Source organism: Ursus maritimus, unplaced genomic scaffold (genome assembly GCF_017311325.1).
Source record: "Ursus maritimus isolate PB19 unplaced genomic scaffold, ASM1731132v1 scaffold_27, whole genome shotgun sequence".
Lineage (NCBI taxonomy): Eukaryota > Metazoa > Chordata > Mammalia > Carnivora > Ursidae > Ursus > Ursus maritimus.
The window spans coordinates 26,952,106-26,973,972 of record NW_024425230.1 but is presented as its reverse complement, the minus strand read 5'-3'; the positions used below and the strand labels follow the sequence as shown (position 1 = coordinate 26,973,972).

Genomic DNA, 21,867 nt, shown 5'->3' with positions numbered 1-21,867 from the left:
GTACTGTAAATGTTTTTTCCTTATGATTTTTTTTTTTAAGATTTTATTTATTTATTTGACAGAAACAGTGAGAGAGGGAACATAAGCAGGGGGGAATTGGAGAGGGAGAAGCAGGCTCCTCGCTGAGCAGGAAGCCCAACGTGGGGCTCAATCCCAGGACGCTGGGATCATAACCTGAGCCAAAGGCAGACGCTTAATGACTGAGCCACCCAGGCGCCCCCTTCCTTATTATTTTCTTAATAACATTGTCTTTTCTTACCTTTCCTTCTTGTAAGAACACAGATATGTTTACTGTTCATGTTATCAGTAAGGCTTCTGGTCAACACTAGGCTATTAGTAAAGTTTCTGGGGAGTCACAAGTTATACATGGACTTTCAACTGTGCAGGGGTTGGCACCCCTATCCCCTGCATTGCTCAAGGATCATCTGTATTGCCTTTCCTGATTCCTGATCAGCTGAAGCTGATCCATCAGTGGAGACTTCCAGAAGGGAAATTGTAACTGGGATGATTTACACTGCTTTTAAAGACACTGATCTCTAACATCTGTTGCCATTTCGCCACTCTAGTATCCAAGTACTAAACACAAATATAGTGAGAAATGAAAAGTGTTATATAGTATATAGTTATATATAGTGTTATAGTAGAGTTATAATAGTGTTATATAGTTATTATAGTGTTACAGTTTATAGTGTTATTATAGTGTTTGCAGGAAGCATCTGGGGAGAAGAGGATTTCATTTTCCTACTTTTGGATATTAATGTCCACTTAACTCAATCTCAAAAAATACTACAAACTCTCATTCAAAATGGAAAGGGAGTAATGTCTCCCAAGATAGCTGAAGCAAGTATTTTTTTTTTTAAGATTTTATTTACTTATTTGACGGAGAGAGAGACACAGCCAGGGAGAGAGGGAACACAAGCAGGGGGAGTGGGAGAGGAAGAAGCACGCTCCCAGCGGAGCAGGGAGCCTGATGTAGGGCTCGATCCCAGGACCCTGGGATCACGCCCTGAGCCGAAGGCAGATGCTTAACCACTGAGCCACCCAGGTGCCCCATGAAGCAAGTATTTTTCATCTTTGAAAGCAAAAGCCTTAGTAACAATCAAAAAGCATTTCAAAAAGATCTCTAGTATAGCATTTCCCAAAATGTGTGCAAAGTCATACCAATAGGCGTCCAGAACAGATCTGAGAACTGTCATTCCCTTTCTAGAAGATTTCCATAGCACTGGGCATATCAGAGGCTCTAAGAAGTTTTACCATGAAGATTCACTGTTTAAGCATCTGTTTCTTTTAGAGGAGGAAACAGAACTACAGAGGAAGTGATCACTGCGGTTGTATAGAGTTCAGAGCTGTCAGGGGAGATACCAATAGACAATGCTGAAAATCAATTTTGAGGAGAGTATGAATCCAATTAAGAGTAAGTTATTAGAAGAAAACATAAAAATTTTGTTCTTTAACTGTACGCAGAATTATGTGGAGTATTATAAAATGGAATGAACTGTTAGCCTAACAATTCTCTAAACATGTATTTTAAAACCCAAGGTAAGAAAAACCTGAGAACATTTCTGGTCATGCACAGGAGAAATCAGAAGCACATGAGACATACTTGTCAGAGGTCAGCGATGCCAGGTTGTCTACCTGGCCTCCAGCCAAGATGATGTTCATATCACTGAAACTGCTGACGACTCGCTGCAGGTAATTACTGGCTCCCACCTTACAGCAATTATAGCCAAATACTAGGACCACACGAAGCTCAGGGTTATCTAAAAGACCTGTAGAGAAAAGAAGAGCAACATTTAAAGATAGCCTTCGAACAGGTATATCAAATTTATTACAATCTTATTTTCTACATTTTTGCAAAATGAAATGTTTCTGCTAATGACTTGCACTTCTAGTTATGGGCAACTTAGTGCTGAAGGTATCCTGTTTCCTTTTTTATTTTTAACAAACTTTAACACTGTTCAAAATGTTTGTTGCAATTAACTTTCCCCATTAAAAAAAATGGCTATTTGAAAATAATACAACCCACCCTCAACACAAATAAGCAAGCAGCTATGGGACGGAGCAGCACTGCAGGTGCAGCCTGATGTAAGCCATCTCTATCCAGGCCAACACCTGGCATGAAGGGAACACTGGTTTACATAGAACAGAGTGAGCAGCAGTGATAACGTAAAGATCTGGAGAAACAGAAAAGGTGCCAACCACCTGTAGTGTGTTTAATGGTGGTCCCCCCTCTGGATGTATCCACAACAGATCTCTGGAACCAAAGAATGTGAACCCATTTGGGAAAAGGGTCTTTGCAAATGTGATTAAGGATCTTGAGATGAGATCACCTCTTATTATTCAGGCAGGCTCTGTAAATACTATGCTAAATGTCCTTAGAAGAGATATACAGGAGACACAGACATAAGAGGCAATGTGACCACAGAAGCAGAAACTGGAGTGATGCAACCATAAGGAGTATCAACAGCCACCAGAAGGTGGAAGAGGTAAAGAAGAGATTCACTCTAGAGCCTCCAGAGGGAGTGCAGCCCTTTCAACACCTTGACTTCAGACTCTCGGACTGTGACAGCATACGTTTCTGTTGTGTTAAGTACCCAAGTTTGTGGTCAGTTGTGACAGCAGCCTCAGGAAACTGATAGATCATGAAAATACATATAGGCCCAATGCACCTTTTCCAGGAAAGGGGGTGGGAGTGAAGATGGATTTCAAACTCTTTCCAAAGCAGGAAAATGTTCAATTTTGTAGCATATGGACAAAAAGCAGCTTCCACTAGGGGGGGGATGTAGCCCAAAGGAGACCCACTGTATTCCTGCACTCCCCCAGAAACAGCTTTCACCCAAGCCTCTGAGCACTTTAAGACTATCAATTTGAAATTTTCTGGCATTATCAAACTTGTAACTGGACAGGAAAAAAGGTCCAACACCTAACACATACTTCTGTTTCCACTGAGTCAGCCACAGGACTTCCATTTTGACAGACCTAAGGTGAAGGTCATCAGAAATAAGACCCACTTAAGGAAATTGAGGTGCGGGGCGGGGAAATGACTAATTACTAACACCAAATAATGACTTATCAAGCGTAACTTCCTCTGGTCCACTTCCTTTTTTTTAAAGATTTTCTTTATTTATTTGACAGAGAGAGAGGCAGCGAGAGAGGAAACACAAGCAGGGAGGAGTGGGAGAGGGAGAAGCAGGCGTCCCAAAGATCAGGGAGCCCGATGCGGGGCTCGACCCCAGGACCCCGGGATCATGACCTGAGCCGAAGGCAGACGCTTAACAACTGAGCCACCCAGGCACCCTCTCTGGTCCGCTTCTAATTCTCTACACAATAAATCACTGATCTGGAGAATGAAAATACACAATATCTAGTACGTTCATGATATCGTATACCCTAAACCATTACTAAAAGGTCTTTTTTCCCCACAAAGACCAGAGCAACACATTTGGAGAGAATGTTTTTTCTTTTCTAAAATGAATTTTCAGAGTTGGAAGAGGGCCGTGGGATCAACTGTCTAGTCTTACAAGTTAAGGACTCTAATCCCAGAAAAGTGACCAGCCCAGGAGAGTTACATGATAGATTCTAGATTAAAACCCACACCTCCTTTCAGAGTTTTAGGTTTCAGAAACCTAAAGCTTCTAAATCTCTACCTTCCCTACTGTTTTCTAAACTCTAGACCCTCTTTTATAGTTGTCTACTAAACATTCTCATCTGAGTATTTTAAAGGAACCGCCCTCATTTATTTAACAAACACACAGCCAGTGCTTTCCACATCTTCCTCCAGTGGTATTGCTCTACAACTGAGCCACACACACCCAACCGAGAAACTACAATGACTTCCCCCTACCCCACTTAGAGAACAAATCCACCTTAGCTCTGGCTGGCTGCCTGACAGAGCAGATGGGTCTGTACTGGACCAACAGACCATCTGGAGCTTCAGATCTGCAACAGTAGGAACAACTCAAATCCCTTGCCACTCAGAACTGAAATGCGTAAGGGACACTTGCCTGAGAAGACCACCCAGCTCTTTTTGAGGTAAATCTTGGCACTGCCTTCAGCCTTGTCTCAGTTCACCGCTGTGGGGAAACAAGGACGGCCCTCCACCCAGGACAAGTCTCTCAGATCTTTCAACTTCAAGAAAGCACACCAGCCATTTCTCCAGCTCAGCCGTTTGTTGGGCAGATGACGGTACTTATTATCCAGCCCCATCTCCAGTTCCTTGTTATTTGAAATCCAGTTGTGAGATCAAAGTCACAGCAGAGTCAGTGCCTAAAGAACACGCGGGCCCTCCATTCCTTTAGTGGGTCTAAATATTCTGAGATGAAGCACAAAGCTCAATGACCAGACCTCACTGGCTTGGCCCCTACAACTGCTTTTATGAAGTCTCACTTGGGGTGCCACTGATATTCACAAAGCGACGTAAGAAACCGCTTGAATCCAGTAGAATTTATCACCATTCTCAAAAAACTGGGAGGAGTTGGGCTTCTTCTGCTCTGGCTCAGCAAAACCCACGGGCCACCTCTAGCAAGAGTTGAAGGTATGAATTTTGTGTATTGCCCTCCACACTGGTTTCACTGTGTTCTTCCTACACATTCCCTCAATTCAGAAATCCTCCACTGATGTTGTATGTATCTGTGTAAGCTGCCTTAAATTCATTTCAAATAAGGAAGAATATAAATTCATTATAGCTATGATCAACTAGAAGGCTAAAAGGAAAATAAAAAAAAACAAAATCCAGACACCAAGACCCATGTCAGATTCAGGAAAGCCAAAATAGGAAGAACTATTCCAAAGACTGGCCAGGACTCGCTGGAAATACTTCAAGTCTAAATGTTCAGATTTCTCTTTTTGGAGAAGCCACTCTTGAGACAACTATTTTATGATCTGTTTGAAAGTGATGGAATCTAAATGGATGTAGAAAAATTGAATTCAAAGAAAACATCTACTTAAAATGAGGCTAATAACATTAACAATTCATGGACCAAAGCTGGATTCTCCCTTCCCCATAACATTTTTTCCTGGGATCTTCACACTACCTTTTTCACAGTAGGGGAGTAAGTATGAAGTCAGCACAGTAAGGATGTGGGCTTTGGAGTAAGAGCAGGGTCAGAACTCAGGCTCAACCATTTGCAGCTGTATGACTTTGAGCAAATTAATGGACTTTATCAAGTTCAGATCCTTCCTCTAAAGCTGGGATAGGAGCAAGTCTCAAGGGTTGTAGTGAAGAGAAGACGTCATTAAGTAACACCTATTCTGGTGCCTGGTACCTACCATGGGCTCAACAGAGCACAGGTAGAAAAATACAATCTGCTTAAACAGAGGGCCTTGACCATAAGTTAGATGTTTCACCAAATAATGAAATGATGAAACTAAAGGCAACATTTCCCCTTGAATTAAATGAATATGAAGTAAACATCAAATTGAGAGGTGAGGGAAAGAAGCCTTGCATCCTATCCTCAAAACTGGTTGGGGGTCACCTGTGTTGTTCTGGCTTTTGAGTAGACACGCTTTTTGAGATGCACCTTATCTCTGATGTTATAAAGTAAGAAACTAGGTCACTGTGTATGTGGGAGGAAATTTAAAAAGATCCATACATCAGCTCCATGAAACAGGGAGCCTGTGGCACAGGGGCTGGAAGTGGGAGGTATGGTGGGCTGGGGACTATATTCTGCCACCACTGTGGCCTGGGAGGAAGCCCTCACCAGCGTCTTACAGTCTGAGTTTTCCAGCCCTCTGCTCCCATATCTAAAGGAAGTTTAGCACAAGGCCAGGAGCATAACAGAACATTGACCCTGCTGCCTTCCTGTCACTTATATTTTTTCATGGGTTGAGCACTTCTAAAATAAAGCAAGTACCATCAGTTAGGTCTTAGCACCATTTTTCTCTGCTTTGCATCTGATCCCAGCAGGAGCCTCCCTCAAGATTCTCTATGAAATCTCCATATAATTTAAAAACTTAGTCCTTTGATAAGAGTTCCAGGAATTTCGCCTGGTCCCAGGAATTCAGCTAGAGAGCTATCAAACCATTCTGAACACCTGCGAACTCAACAGGATATCAAAGAAAAGAAAAGCGATCACTTTCTGCAAGGTAGGAGGTGGGGAGAAGTGAATCTGAGGCGACATATGGGAAGACAAACTGCAGGGGGAGGGAGCCTCTTATCAACCGGCTACACCAGCAAGCGACAGAGCAGCGGAGCACAAAATCAGAACTTTTAGAAGTCTGCTCCCAGTGGCTACGTGAGGGATGGAACCCTCACTGTGACAGTGTGGTCTCGGGGTCACAGGAAGACCAGCGGTGCCTGAGTGCGCCAGAGCTCCCAGGTATCAGAGCGGGGAAGCCGGCTGCAAACACTGAGCCCAGGAGTGGGCTCTCACCTCGGGGTTGCCATAAACTGATCCGCGGCACAGCCGGGCCACTGCTCTTTGAGCAGCGGAAACTGGGGAGACTCTCCTTCCCTCTGTCCCCTCACCCCCGGGAGGAGCTGCACAGGAGCCCACTGCGGGAATCTATTGGGTCTGGAGACTCCAAACGGGCCTTGTGCCAGAGACAGAAATGCTCGGTCCCAGGCCAGGTGAGCGCGGAGTGCGGACAGAGACCAGGGAGACAGGAGTGATTGACTGCTTTTCTCTGAGGGCGCACTGAGGAGTGGGGCCCCGAGCTCTCACCTCCTCCAGGGCCAGAGATTAGGAGGCCATCATCTTCACTCTCATCCTCTAAAGCTGCGCAGAAGCGCCTTCAGGGAACAAAAGCTACAGAGAGCAAACCCCACCAGATTACTTAACCCGCCCCCCCCCCAAAGGCAGTACAATCCTGCCCAGGGCAAAGACATTTGAGAATCACTGCAACAGGCCCCTCCCCCAGAAGATGTGCAACAACCTCCAGCCAAGACCAAGGTTACCCATCAATGAGCACTGCAGAACTCGGCGCTAGGGGAATACAGCACAGAGAACTCACGGGTTTTTTCCCATGATTCCTTAGTCTTTCAACTTCAATTTTTTAAATTTTCTTTCTTTCTTTCATGAATTATTTTTCTTTCTTTTTCAACCAACTTATCAATTCATTTTCTAAAAATCTTTTTAAATTTTCATTGTTACAGTCACACTCCATCCATCATTGTATTTAACCTTATTTTTGTTAACTACATAGAAGTTTTTCTTTCTTTAAAATTTTGGAGACCAAAATAGACCCAAAAATCTAGTGTATGGCTGTGTTCTATTCACCGGCCTGATCATACTCTTTTTTTCTTTTCCCCCCAGTCGCAGGTCTCCTCTGATTTGTTTAGTGTATATTTCTCTGGTCGTTGTTACCCTTTAGTATTTTGTTCTCTCGTTCATCTATTCTTCTCTTGGCAAAATGACAGAAAGAAAAACTCACCTCAAAAAACAGAACAAGAGGCAGTACCAACTAATCAGTATGGACATTAGTAAGCTGTCGGATCTAGAGTTCAGAATAACGATTATAAAGATACTAGCTGGACTTGAAAAAAGCATAGAAGACACCAGAGAATCCCTTTCTGGAGAAATAAAGAACTAAAAGCTAACCAAGTCGATTTCAAAAAGGCTATTAATGAGATGCAATCAAAAATGGAGGCTCTAACTGCTAGGATAAATGAGTGAGGAGAGAATTAGTGGTATAGAAAACCAAATGATAGAGAATCAAGAAGCTGAGAAAAAGAGAGATAAACAACTACTGGATCACGAGGGGAGAATTCGAGAGGCAAGTGAAACCATATTAGAATAATTGGGATCCCAGAAGAAGAAGGAACAGAGAGAGGGGCAGAAGGTATATTGAAGCAAATTACAGCAGAGAACTTCCCTGATCTGGGGAAGGAAACGGGCATCAATATCCAGGAGGCACGGAGAACCCCCCTCAGAAATCAATAAAAATAGGTCAACACCCTGACATCTAATAGTAAAACCTACAAATCTCAGAGACAAAGAGAAAATCTGGAAACTAGCTCGGGACAAGAGGTCTGTAACCTACAATGGTAGAAACATTAGACTGGCAGAAGACCTATTCACAGAGACCTGGCAAGCCAGAAAGGTCTAGCATGATATATTCAGGGTACTAAATGAGAAAAACACATAGCCAAGAATACTTTATCCCGCTAGGTTGTCACTGAAAATAGAAGGAGAGATAAAAATGTCCCAGCACAAACAGAAACTAAAAGAATTTGCAATCACCAAACCAGCCCTACAAGAAATACTGAAAGGGGTTCTCTAAGCAAAGTGAGAGCCCGAAAGTAACACAGACCAGAAAGGAACAGAGACAGTAACAGTCACCTTACAGGCAATACAGAGGCACTAAATTCGTATCTTTCAACAGTTACCCTGAATGTAAATGGGCTAAATGCCCCAATCAAAAGACCCAGGGTATCAGATTGGATAAAAAAAAAAAGCAAGACCCTCAATATGCTGTCTGCAAGAGACTCATTTTAGACCCAAAGACACCTCCAGATTTAAAGTGAGAGGGTGGAAAACCATTTATCATGCTAATGGACATCAAAAGAAAGCTGGGGTGGCAATCCTTATATCAGACAAATTAGATTTTAGACCAAAGACTATAATAAGAGATGAGGAAGGACCCTATGTCATACTTAAAGAGTCTATCCAACCAGAAGATCTAACAATTGTAAATATTTATGCCCCAAACATGGGAGTAGCCAATTACATAAGCCAATTAATAACACAATCAAAGAAACACACTGACAATAGCATAATAGTAGGGGACTTTAACACCCCCTCACCTCAATGGACAGATCATCTAAGCAAAAGACCAACAAGGAAATAAGGGCTTTGAATGACACACTGGACCAGATGGACTTCACACATATATTCAGAACATTCCATCCCAGAGCAATAGAATACACATTCTTCTCTTGTGCACATGGAACATTCTCCAGAACAGATCACATCCTGGGTCACAAATCATGTCTCAACCGGTATCAAAAGACTGGGATCATTCCCTGCGTATTTTCAGATCATAATGCTTTGAAACTCAAACTCAATCACAAGAGGAAGTTGGAAAGAACTCAAGTACCTGGAAGCTAAAGAGCATCCTACTACAGAATGAATGGGTCAACCAGGAAATTAAAGAAGAATTTAAAAAATTCATGGAAACAAATGAAAAGGAAAACACAACTGTTCAAATCTTTGGGATGCAGCAAAGGTGGTCCTAAGAGGGAAGTATCTAGCACTATAAGCCTTTCTCAAGAAACAAGAAAGGTCTCAGATAGACAACCTAACCCTACACCTAAAGGAGCTAGAGAAAGTACAGCAAATAAAGCCTAAACCCAGTAGGAGAGGAGAAATAATAAAGATTAGAGCAGAAATCAACAAGCTAGAAACCAAAAGAACAGGAGAACAGATCAACAAAACCAGGAGCTTGTTCTTTGAAAAAATTAGTAAGAATGATAAACCCCTGGCCAGTCTTATCAAAAAGAAAAGAGAAAGGACCCAAATAAATAAAATCATGAATGAAAGAGGAGAGATCGCAAGCAACACCGAAGAAATACAAACAATTACAAGAACATATTATGAGCAACTATATGCCAACAAATTAGACAATCTGGAAGAAATGGATGCATTCCTGGACACTTACAAACTACCAAGACTGAAACAGGAAGAAACAGACAATCTGAACAGACCCATAACCAGCAAGGAAATTGAAGCAGGAATCAAAAATCTCCCAAGGAACAAGAGCCCAGGGCCACATGGCTTCCCAGGGGAATTCTAGAATTCTACCAAACATTCAAAGAAGAATTAATACCTATTCTTCTGAAACTGTTTCAAAAAATAGAAAGGGAAGGAAAGCTCCCAAACTCTTTTTATGAGGCCAGCATTACCTTGATCCCAAAACCAGACAAAGACCCCATCAAAAACGAGAATTACAGACCAATATCCCTGATGACCATGGATCCCAAAATTCTCCACAAGATCCTAGCCAATAGGATCCAACAGTACATTAAAAGGATTATTTGCCACGACCAAGTGGGATTTATTCCTGGGCTGCAAGGGTGGTTCAACATCTACAGATCAATCAATGTGATACACCATATTAAGAGAAGAAAAGACAAGAACCATATGATCCTCTCAATAGATGCAGAAAAAGCATTTGACAAAGTACAGCATCCTTTCCTGATTAAAACTCCTTACAGTGTAGGGATAGAGGGTATATACCTCAATATCATAAAAGCCACCTATGAAAAACCCACAGCAAATACCATTCGCAATGGAGAAAAACTGACAGCTTTTCCCCAAAGGTCAGGAACATGGCAGAGATGTCCACTATCACCACTGCTCTTCAACACAGTACTAGAAGTCCTAGCCTCAGCAATCAGGCAACAAAAAGGAATAAAAGGCATCTGAACTGACAAAGAAGAAGTCAAACTCTCACTCTTTGCAGATATGATACTTTATGTGGAAAACCCAAGAGATTCCACCCCCAAAACTGCTAGAACTCATACAGGAATTCGGCAAAGTGGCAGGATATAAAATCAATGCACAGAAATCAGTTGCATTTCTATACCCTAACAAGACAGAAGAAAGAGAAATTAAGGAGTCGATCCCATTTACAATGGCACCCAAAACCACAGGATACCTAGGAATAAATCTAACCAAAGAGGCAAAGGGTCTATACTCAGAAAACTATAGAATACTCATGAAAGAAACTGAGGAAGACACAAAGAAATGGAAAAACGTTCCATGCTCATGCAATGGAAGAACAAATATTGTGAAAATGTCTGTGCTACCTAGAGCAATGTACACATTCAATGCAATCCCTATCAAAATACCATCAACTTTTTTCAGAGAACTGGAACAAACAGTCCTAAAATTTGTATGGAACCAGGAAAGACCCCAAACAGCCAGAGGAATGTTGAAAAAGAAATCCAAAACTGGTGGCATCACAATTTCGGACTTCAAGCTGTATTACAAAGCTGTAATCATCTAACAGTATGTTACTGGCACAAAAACAGACATACAGATCAATGGAACAGAATAGAGAACTCAGAAATGGACCCTCAACTCTATGGTCAACGAATCTTCGACAAAGCAGGAAAGAAGAGCCAATGGAAAAAAGAAAGTCTCTTCAACAAAATGGTGTTGGGAAAACTGAACAGCCACATGCAGAAGGATGAAACTGTACCATTTCCTTTCACCATACACAAAAATAGACTCAAAATGGAGGAAAGACCTAAACGTGAGCCAGGAATCCGTGAAAATCCTTGAGGCGAACACAGGCAGCAACCTCTTCGACCTCGGTCGCAGCAACTTCTTCCTAGACACATCTCCAAAGGCAATTGGGAAGCAAGGGCAAAAATCAACTTTTGGGACTTCATCCAGATAAAAAGCTTTTGCACAAGGAAACAGTCAATAAAACCAAAAGACACCCGACAGAACGGGAGAAGGTATTTCCAGATGAATATTAGCTAACAATACCGTGATCAAATCTTACATGGGGTACCTAACGTGTACAAATGAGTGGAAGATCTTTTTCAATGTCAGTGTCTACAAATAAAACTGAAACCCAGAAAACCACTGGGCCCCAGGGGCACTATTATAGGTTGAACTTTGCCCAGGAGAATGTCAGAAGGACGTGTTTGTAAAAGAGAAAGAGAATCACAGATGTGAGGCAGTGTCTGATGTACTAGCTACCCACCTCAAGCATTCTTCAGGGAGGAAAAAAAGCCCTGACTCTTACACTCAAGCTCACTGAAAAGCAATGAGCAGTCCCGAGGCTGCCTTCTCCAGCTCTTCTGTCTGTCACAGGGTCATAGGCCGCCAGGCACGGCTTTCAGGCTTAGACACACTTTACTGAACAACTTGAAGCCTTTAGGAAAGAAATGCAGACCATCTTAAGTTGGAGGCTCCTCCCTTCATTACAATACGCTATGCTGAATAAGGAGTTCAGAGGTGCCCAGGGGGAGACAGAAGAGAAGTGAAGCAGCCACAGTTGTAGACATTCCACCCTCCCTTCAATCCAAGCAGCTCTGCTCTATTTGTTTTTATGTTGATACCCCATGTAAGATTTTATTTAGAAATGAACTGTTTCAAAGAAAAGTTAGGAAATTGTTTAACAACTTCCTCATTAAAGAGTTTCAATACAGTCTTCAACATAAGCACAAGAGAGGACATCATGGTATTGTTACATGGGATTCAACAGGGAGTTACTTAGAGGAAAGCTATCAGCAGGAGGGAGGAGGGAAGGCACAAAAGCAAGGAAGACTATGTGTTCTGTTCTGCAAACCCGCAGTTCTCACCAAGGAGACACCGGGCCAGGTGTTCATCTTCGGTAAGCCAGTCTGAGCTGGACTGAGGCCGAGGACCTGTGCAGAAGCCCCAAGTTGTCCTGAAGTTAACTTTAGCTCATTGTAATACTAAATCTCCTCTTACTGGCAGTTTTCTGCCATTTTTTGAAAGATGTATGCACAGCATGGTGACATGCTAGGCATGGGCAACTGAACCAAAATGCCTGAAAGTAACAGAATATGTGGAAGTTCCTCAATGTATATGCAAGCTCCCTGCCCACACCCACTAATACACTGAATAAAAGCTTCCTATACCAACCCCAAAGGGAGCCAGTGCTTTGGAAGCTACTTATAACAAGTAATTTAAAGCTCTTTGCTGTCAACACTTCCTTGGGTTGTGTTCAATAGAATGCACCCCAACCAGTGAACCTCCCAAGTTCAGTTACAGTGTTACATCACTCAGTCAACCCTGACTGCTGAGCTTCCTTCCTCTCTCCTCTTTCTCCTCCCAGCTCAGTAATGGGAGTAATCAATTACCATTAATTACTTGGTGATTCCCAAATTTCTATCTTTAGTCCTGAACTCCAGAACTATACATTCAGTTGTCTAATCAGTGTCCCCATCTCAAATACAACATGTCCAATCCATTCTGTCTCCCTTCCTTTAGGACATGCTACTGTGCATCTGTGCTGGCCAGAAACCTGGGTGACATGGTGGCCACTTCCCTCATTCTCAAAACCCAACATTTTAATCAGTCACCACATCCTGTTGATTCCACCTCAAAACTCTGTCTTGAATCCATCTATGTCTCTTCACCTCCATCTGCCATCACCTCTTGCCTTAGCCACTAAAACAGCCTCCTGTTTTTCCTACATCTGCTCTCATATTCCTCCAAATTGATTGCCACACTGCAGCCATATGGGTATTATAAAAAGACCTATCTGATTCTGTCACTCTTATGTTTAGAATCCTGGCTTCCCGCTGCCCTTAAATATGTAAAATCCTTACTACGTTTTATGGGCATGATGTGGCCCCAGCTTGCCTCTACAGCTTCACCTCACATCACACTCCCCCACTCCTTGCTGTCCCCACTTCTCCAGACACACTAGATTTCTTGGCATTTCAGTCCTAAAGGTGTATTACCACGCCCTTTCTATTTCCTGTCTTTGATCTTAGGCTACCTTGCTCTATTTTTGTCAGTAACCTAGAAAGAAGGTAAAGACCACCTCTAATACTCCTCCCTAGTGCACATCTGAGGGACCCTTCCCGACTCTAGCTCATTTCTTCTTAGGGCCCTGTCCAAACGTCACTTTCCTAACACCCACACTAGGTTTTAAGTTCTATGGTTACGTTTCCTAGCATCTGTCCCCCTACTCGGTACACATTTCACATCTGTGGTACTTTATTCAAAACCAGTCTGTTCTGCTAGACTGGAAGCTCCGGAAGGCAGAACTTAACAAGTATTTCTAGAGTCCCACACGTGCAATGACTGGCATGCAGCATGCATGCAAACAGTTCCTGAATGAACAAACTGAAGCTGTGGTGAGGTGTTTCTGCCCTTCTCAAGAATTAAGTGCTGGCCCATCCATATTTTTTTTCATCCCAGAGACTTTTTTTTTTGAAGATTTTATTTATTTGAGAGAGAGAGAGAGGGAGTGAACATGAGTGGGGGGAGAGGGGCAGAGGAAGAGGGAGAAGCAGACTCCCCACTGAGCAGGGAGCCCGACACAGCGTTCGATTCCAGGACCTCGGGATCATGACCTGAGTTGACAACAGATGCTTAACCGACTAGGCCACCCAGGTACGCCCCCGCATGAGGCTATTTCTACTACAGACCTTAGAACACACAGATCTTACAATAACCTATGCCTCATTTTAAAAATGTGCCATTTTTGGTAAGTTCAAGAAGAATGAAAGAATCTGTGTGTATGAAATTATATATACTATGATGCTGGGTCAGTCTATCACATCACCTATGCACAAGGTCTAGAATTCTCAAATGCAAGGTTCCTGTCTTCAGAAGTACTGCCAATTTCATGGGTGAACTAAGCCACTTCATTGCTTACTGTGGGCCTTCACAGATCTTCTAATCACTGTGGCCCAGCACTGTAAGGCAGGAAAGACAAACTACAGCGCGTGCACCAAATCTGCCCCTATCCCCCCCCGGGCATTTTTGTAAATAAAGTTATACTGGAACCCAGCCATGTGTTTATGTATTGTCTATAGCTGCCTTTGCACTCTAGTGGTAGAGCTGAGCAAGTGTAACTGAGACTGTTAAGGCTGGTGAAACTTAATTTACCATCTGGCCTTTTACAGAAAAAGTCTGTTGATCCCTGTGAGATACTACCATGAATAGGGTGCTTTCTGATGTTACAGAACACAGAAGTGTTGCCCCAACTATTTGGTGCAGGAATGCAGGCCAGGACTCTGTAGAGAAGGCACACCCCACACCACGGCCTCCAACCACTCACTCCCCTGCCCACCTCAGATTCCTCCTTCCTGAGCACATAAACTCAGAATACAGGAAATCCGGATGTCCAACAGCATGTGAAAGAACAGAGATTATCATCTCAATCTAAGCAAAGCTTCAATTTCCAGAATACCATCAACAGGATGAAAATGATGCCTTGGAATAAGCCAAAATTATTGACAGCAAACAGTTCCGGAAAGGATGCCAATAAGAACACTTCACAGAGCAGAATAAACATGGGGCTGCTTTTCCCTTCGGTTTTGTGATTCCTATACCTAGCGCTATAATGCAAACAAGGTTTCACAAATCCAGTAACTATTTTATCATAAAATGGATGGTTTATTCCACTCAAGATTTTGGCTCTTTCCTGTCAAAGGACAAAACGAGGCTTCTAGCTTCAAGCAGTGCTACGATCAGGACCTTCATCACAATTCCCAAGGTGCCATGGGACAGAGGGGAGAGTATGTGCCCAGGAGGTACCATCCTCACTTCTGAACAAGAGACACAGCACAGAGAAGGTCTGGCAATATGACTTTCAGCAAGAGCACTGAATTAAAGGCCAAACAAGCCTGTCTAATGGAGTCTGATTCTTCCCAATCCTGTTCTTCCTGCCCCAGTGTTGTCGATTTCTGTTCTCTGTTCCATCAGCACCCCACTCTCTTAAGTACAAAACTCAAAGTTATCACTGAGTTACCCAGTCTCCCTTCCCTTTCATATCTAATCATCTGCTAATTTTCTCCAATCAATTTCCTGCTCTTCATGCCCTGGTATTATTTCTTGCCCAGACTCTTGCAGGGGGCTCCTAACTAGTCTCCCTGCCTGCAATCTCCCCACTACGGAGGGTCACATTTGCTACTAGGAGAACATTTCTGGTTAACAGTTGCCATTTACTGACCACACTCCCTGAGTGTATGAGCCTCACTGTGCCCCATGCTTTGTTTGCAAAGTGGTATGTTTACTATTTCCCCCAGATGCTCTCATTACCTGGCTCTGTGGCTAGGTTTCTGGTTTCTGCTAATCATTTAGTCTATCCTGTTATCACTCTTATCTTTCATGTTTCTCATCCTTCAAAGCCTTAAATGCTACTTGCCCCACGAAGCCTCCTCACTCTCTCCCCCACTGGCAATCCTTACAGCAATCTATCCAGACCTCTCTTACAGAGAGGCACACCTCACTTTCTCACTTGGGTTATAATTATGTATGTATCTATCACACCCTTCCTGGAATAGCACTGAGACAGAATCTGCAACCAATTAATTCTTCTAACCCTACGGGACCTTTCAATAAGCTGAATGAAATCAATGTATATTTCTATATCATGAACCCAATGAACATACCTATCCTCTTGCCAGCATCAAACTGTATCTCTTCTCCCTTCCTTGTTCTAAATTTGCTGCTGGAATATTTTCCAAAATCTGTACTAAGCCATCCTGGATACTCTTTGCAGACAGACTGCCAGGCTATATGCAAATGGCCCTCTCAAACCAACAACTCTGATCTCAACTCCCTCTTGAGTTTCAGACCCACAAATTTCCAACCACCAATCTAAGAGAGATCTGGTTTGCTGAGCGCTGTTAACTTGAGCCAGCCTTCCGAAAAGTCTCATTATAACATGACAAAATCTCTCTGGTTTGGATATAGTCACCTATGCTCCAAAAACTCTCTCTGCCTTTGTAGTTAAAATTAGGTCAGTTTAAAAGGCACAATCTGAAGTTCTCCTTAGAGAATATTAGGCATCCTTGATTTCGGGTTGCTTTATCAATACAGGTAACTCTGGTTTTCTGTTTATGTACCACGTAGTCTAAGAGCCTTTGCTCTCTACTCTTGCAAGAGTTTAGTTTCCTCATCGACAACACCCTGTGACAATTTCTATTCAGCAAAGCTGTCATGAGGATTAGAAATAGCGTGTAACTCAGGACCCAGCTTACAAGGCCTCAGTATTAATTATCATTGTCACCATCAGCCAAGACACGTGCGTTCCTCTGGCATGATACTTCTGAATGGGATGGTAAGAATACCTGAGACCTTTGCTCCCCTTTCACTGAATGTCCTTTTCCTGAGCTTCCCCTAGTCTATTCCTCCACATACCACAAGGCCATGCAGATGGATCACTGTGACCTACTGCAAGGACTCCCTAAGGTACAGAGGCCAAGGCTAGCCTACCATCTACAGAGCAAGGTATTTTGCTAAGTGCTTTACAGAAGTCATTTCATCTAATCCTTACAACTCTGTAAGCTAGTTATTTCCACTTTATAGATGGGAAAGAGAGGCTTAGGAAAGTTAAGAAACTTGTCCTAAACTAGAAAATTATAAAGTAGCAGAACTAGGGCAGCTACAAGCCTGCGTTACTAGCTAGAGTATCCTCCCTTACCCCACAGACTAGTGGTCGAAACTTCCCTTGCTTTACCTATACCTGTACCTGACAACTCTCTTCCACTTTATTGAGGCCTGCTGCTGCCAGCTGCTGACCTCTGCAGCCAATGTCTCCTCCTTCTATGCTTCTCCTCCCATTCCCACCAACCACTTTAAGTCTCGTTTTGCATTGTAAAGGACAGTTGTATAAGTCAGTCTCAATGTGTAGACTCCTTTTTTTATTTTCCTCATCAGTAAACCAATCACAAATTTTCCCTCTGCTGCAACATAATTTTTTATTCCTGCTGGATTCAGTGCCATTTCAAATAACGGAGGCTTAACTCTACAGGCTGGCTGACTGATGCATAAACAGGTCACCACTGAGTATTTTTTATGCCAACAGGGATTTTTTTTTTTTAATGAGTTAATGCCAATCAGTTCATTTGTAGATGTAGACAAAAAGCCTTAACACTGTTCTGCTTCAGTAACTTGTTGCTTACGATATTAAATTAATTTCTCATCAGATCCTGGAAATGAAGCTAACCCTTCACCTCTTCGAAATCGCCTTTCCTGACCTGTCTCCTGTGGCCAAGCTTCCTCTGACATGTCCTAGTAAATCCTTGTTTGACAGACTGCCTTAACTTACAGCTTTTCAAAAAAATATTAAGTTCACTATACTTATTCCCATCGTTCTAATTAGTTGACATAGAACTGACCTCTATCTTCTAAAAATTTTTTCACAATAAATGCCTTTTATTACTGAAAAAAAATGCTTTAAAAAACTTTCCGGAAAACAAAAATAGGGCAAATGATTAAATATTCAAAAAGAAAGAAGTGCTTCAAAATTCAGAATTAAATACAAATATATTTATTATCAAGAGTATTTTTGAAAAATTTTTCATCTCCGGTTCTCTCAGGCTTTAACAAAAGTAAAATAATTTAAAAAGTAAATTAAAAATAAAAAAGTAAAAAAATTACAGCCCATCAAAAATCAGTAAGTAAATAAATAAATAAAAATAAGTAAATCAGTTTTACCAAGAGTGTACTGCAGCAGCTTCTGTTAGTCACTAGTTTGAATTATCCACATCTCTAGTAACCCGAATACTTAATTTAGACTCTCTCAAAGGCACAAACAAAATCAATCAACAAATTGGGCAACTGATGATAAATAACAGTGACTTACCTACTTCGGTGAGTTGATGTCTTTCTAGTGTGAAATTCTTTGGGTCCTTAATAAAATGAAAGGGTTGTATTTTTATTCCTTCAATTTGAGGGAATAAGAGAGCAAAACCAGACTCTCCAATTTCTATTTCCTGAGGTCGATTGTTACCTGATCCCATTGGAGTCACTAGGAAAAAAGTTAAACAGTTTCATGAACAGATTTAATAAAAACTAAAGTTTCATTTGGTAACACTTCATTTGATATGTATCTAGCCTCACCTAGATAACTACAGTTTGGGTAACCAAGATAATCAACAAGTTAAAAGTTGAGTAAAAGTTTCTCAGCTTTGCAAGTTCAGGCGTAGTGTCATGATGTCTGCAATCTACTTTCAAATGGTTCAGAAAGAAATGTTTTTACAAACGAACAGAAAAAAAGCTCTCGCAAATTTTTTTTAAACTGGTGAATCTAGAAAAGGAATATGGATGTTTACTGTACTACTCTTATCATTCTTCAACTTTGAAGATCTGAAGTTTTTCTAAACAAGAAGTTGGGGAGTAAAAAAATATATCACGGCAATTCTACTTTTAAAAAGTTATCCTAAAAATACTGACAATTGTGTAAAGTGTGTGTGAGTGTGTATATATAAATATATATACCTGTACATATACACAGAGATATATATATACACACATACACACAAAGTACTTTTTTTTTTAAACGATTTTTTTAATTTATTTGGCGGAAAGAGAGACAGCCAGCGAGAGAAGGAACACAAGCAGAGGGAGTTGGAGAGGAAGAAGCAGGCTCCCAACGGAGAAGCCCGATGTAGGGCTCGATCCCAGAACGCCAGGATCACGCCCTGAGCCGAAGGCAGACGCTTAACAACTGAGCCACCCAGGCGCCCCTACACAAAGTACTTTTATAACAGAATTTTTAAAAAAAAGGAAATGGACAGGCTGATTCAAAAAATATATGTGGAAATGCAAAGAACCTAGATAGCCAAAACAATTTTTAAGAAAAACATCAAAACCTACACTAATCGATCTTTCAAAAGAATACCAGGACCTACAGTAATATGGCATTGGCTTAAGGACAGACAAACGTATCAATGGAACAGAATTAAATCTAGAAACAGACCTACAAACATGCAGTCAGTTATTTTTAAATAAACGAAGTTGCCAAGGCAATTAGAGGAAAGAAAAATCTTCAACAAAGGGTGATGAACTAACTGTATAAACATATGACCAAAAAAACAAAACAAAACAAAACCCCGCCACCCTTGAACCCCTACCTTATGCCATACACAAAACTTAATTCAAGTTAGGTCACAGAACTAACTATAAGAGCTAAAACCACAGAGCTTATACAAAAAGACATAAGAGAATATCTTTGTGACTTTGAGATATGCAAAGATTTCTTGGAGAGCACATACAAAACATTCACCAGAAAAGAAAAAAACATAAATAAACTGGATTTCACCAAAATAAAAGTTCAGTGGTCATCAAAGACACTGCTGAGAGAAAGAAAGCAAGCAACAGACTGGGAGAAATTATTTACAATACCTATACTTGTAAAGATCTTGAATTAGAATATATAAACAATTTCAACTCAAAAATAAAAACAATCCAATAAAAAAAATCACCAAAAGACCTAGATATTTCACAAAAACAGATATACAAATAGCCAAAAACATCTGAAAAGATGCACAACATAATTAAAACCATTGGAGTAATTCAAATTAAAGCCACCACAAGAAGCTTACCCACTACAATGGCTAAAATGAAAAGACTCATTTGAAGACACTAAGCATTAGTGAGTATATGTAGCAGTGAGCAACTGGAAACCCTCATTCATCACTAGGGAGTATAAAATGGAACAACTCTGGAAAACAGTTTGGCAGTTTCTTATAAAGTTAAACATAAACCAACCCCAAGACCTAGCAATTCCACCTCCTCTAAGAAAAAACCCAGGTCTACAAGAGACTTACATAAAAATGTTCACAACACGGGGAGCCTGAGTGGCTCAGTCTATTAAGCAGACAACTCTTGATTTTTCAGCTCAGGGTCCTGGGATCCAGCCCAGCAGGCTCCCTGCTCACTGGGGAGTCTGCTTGTTGCTCTGTCCCTCCTCCTCCCCCTGGCTCGCGCTTGCACTCTCTCTCTCTCAAATAAATAAATAAAATCTAAAAAAAAAATGTCCACAACAGCATCAATCGTAATAGCCAGGAATGTGAAACAATCCAAATCTCCATCAAAAAGAGAGTGTACAAATAGTCTATTTATATAACAGAATAATACTCAATAATTTAGAAATCAGAACTGGGGTGTCCACCCTGAGCCGGGGAACGCGCGCCACCAGACGGAAAACAGGAGCTCCGGTGCGGTCACTGGAACCAGACTGAGACCGGGAAGTCTGGGAGCGTGTGGGGGCGGCTGGCGGCTGGCGGTGTTAGAAACACAAAGGACAGAGACGCACCTGCCCTGGAAGTGAGGGCAGGGACGCCGGGTGTGGGGCGCACATCCCCGGACGCTGCAGGGTTGAGCAACACCAACAGAAACAGAGTTAAAGTGGCCAGAACATCAGTGGAGAACAGTCCGCGATCCCTCTGTTCTGAGACAGAGACTGAGATTCGGCCACTGCTGCTCTGACTCTCAGAAGAGGCACAGCAAACCGCCAGGGAAAGCCGCCAGAGAACAAAAGCCTGGAAATACCAGCCCATCACCATCCCCCCTCACAGGGGACACGGAGACTCTACCCAAACAGGGTTGCCTGAGTATCGGCAGGGAATGCCCCTCCCCCAGGAGGCAGGCTGAAAAATCAAGAAGCCCACATCCCTAAGATCCCTATAAAACAAGGGCGCCCGGCCTGGGTCCCGGTCAATAATTCGGGCTCTGGACAACCCCGCAACCTCTCCTCATCAGAATGACGAGAAGGAGAAATCCCCCCCAGCAAAGAAAAGACAATGAGTCTGTGGCCTCTGCCACAGACATAATGGATATGGATATATCCAAAATTTTGAGAAATGGAACTCAGAGTAACAATGGTCAAGATGATGTGTAGACTTGAAAAAAGTATTAACGAAAATGTTAATGAGAATATACAATCTCTAAGGACGGAAATGAGAGCGAATCTGGCAGAAATTAAATATTCTATGAGCCAAATGCAGTCAAAACTAGAGGCTCTGACGGCCAGGGTGAATGAAGCAGAAGAACAAATCAGTGAACTGGAGGATGGGTTAGTAGAAGAAAAAGCTAAAACAGAATATGGACTCAAAAAAATCCATTCTCGGGAATGTAGGTTACGGGAGATTACTGACTCAATGAAACGTTCCAATGTCAGAATCATCGGCATGCCTGAGGGTGTGGAGAAAAACAGAGATCCAGAAGAGATATTTGAACAAATTGTAGCTGAAAACTTCCCTAATCTAGCAAGGGAAACAAACATTCGTGTCCAAGAGGCAGAGAGGACCCCTCCCAAGCTCAACCACGACAAACCTACGCCACGTCACGTCATAGTACAATTCGCAAATATTAGATCCAAGGATACAGTATTGAAAGCCGCCAGGGCAAAGAAATTCTTAACGTACCACGGCAAAGGTATCAGAATTACTTCAGACCTGTCTACACAGACCTGGAATGA

The 21,867-nt window shown here is 42.0% G+C and overlaps 1 protein-coding gene and 1 long non-coding RNA gene across 3 annotated transcripts in view; one reads left to right on the top strand and one right to left on the bottom strand.

The window, feature by feature from the left end:
* LOC103682471 overlaps positions 1-18,241 on the top strand; it is a 46,807-nt gene extending 28,566 nt beyond the window's left edge. For both annotated transcript variants that reach the window (XR_005838117.1, XR_005838118.1), the window contains exons 5-6: positions 1,540-1,692; positions 17,591-18,241. This is a non-coding gene — a long non-coding RNA (uncharacterized LOC103682471). The remainder of the gene's footprint in view (positions 1-1,539; positions 1,693-17,590) is intronic.
* The window catches only part of FBXO22 (F-box protein 22), a 36,847-nt gene that overhangs the window by 2,708 nt on the left and 12,272 nt on the right, over positions 1-21,867 (bottom strand). The window contains exons 5-6 of the mRNA XM_008712063.2: positions 18,250-18,414; positions 1,604-1,769 (exon numbers count right to left, since the gene is read on the bottom strand). Coding sequence (XP_008710285.1) covers positions 1,604-1,769; positions 18,250-18,414 — 331 coding nt within the window. The remainder of the gene's footprint in view (positions 1-1,603; positions 1,770-18,249; positions 18,415-21,867) is intronic.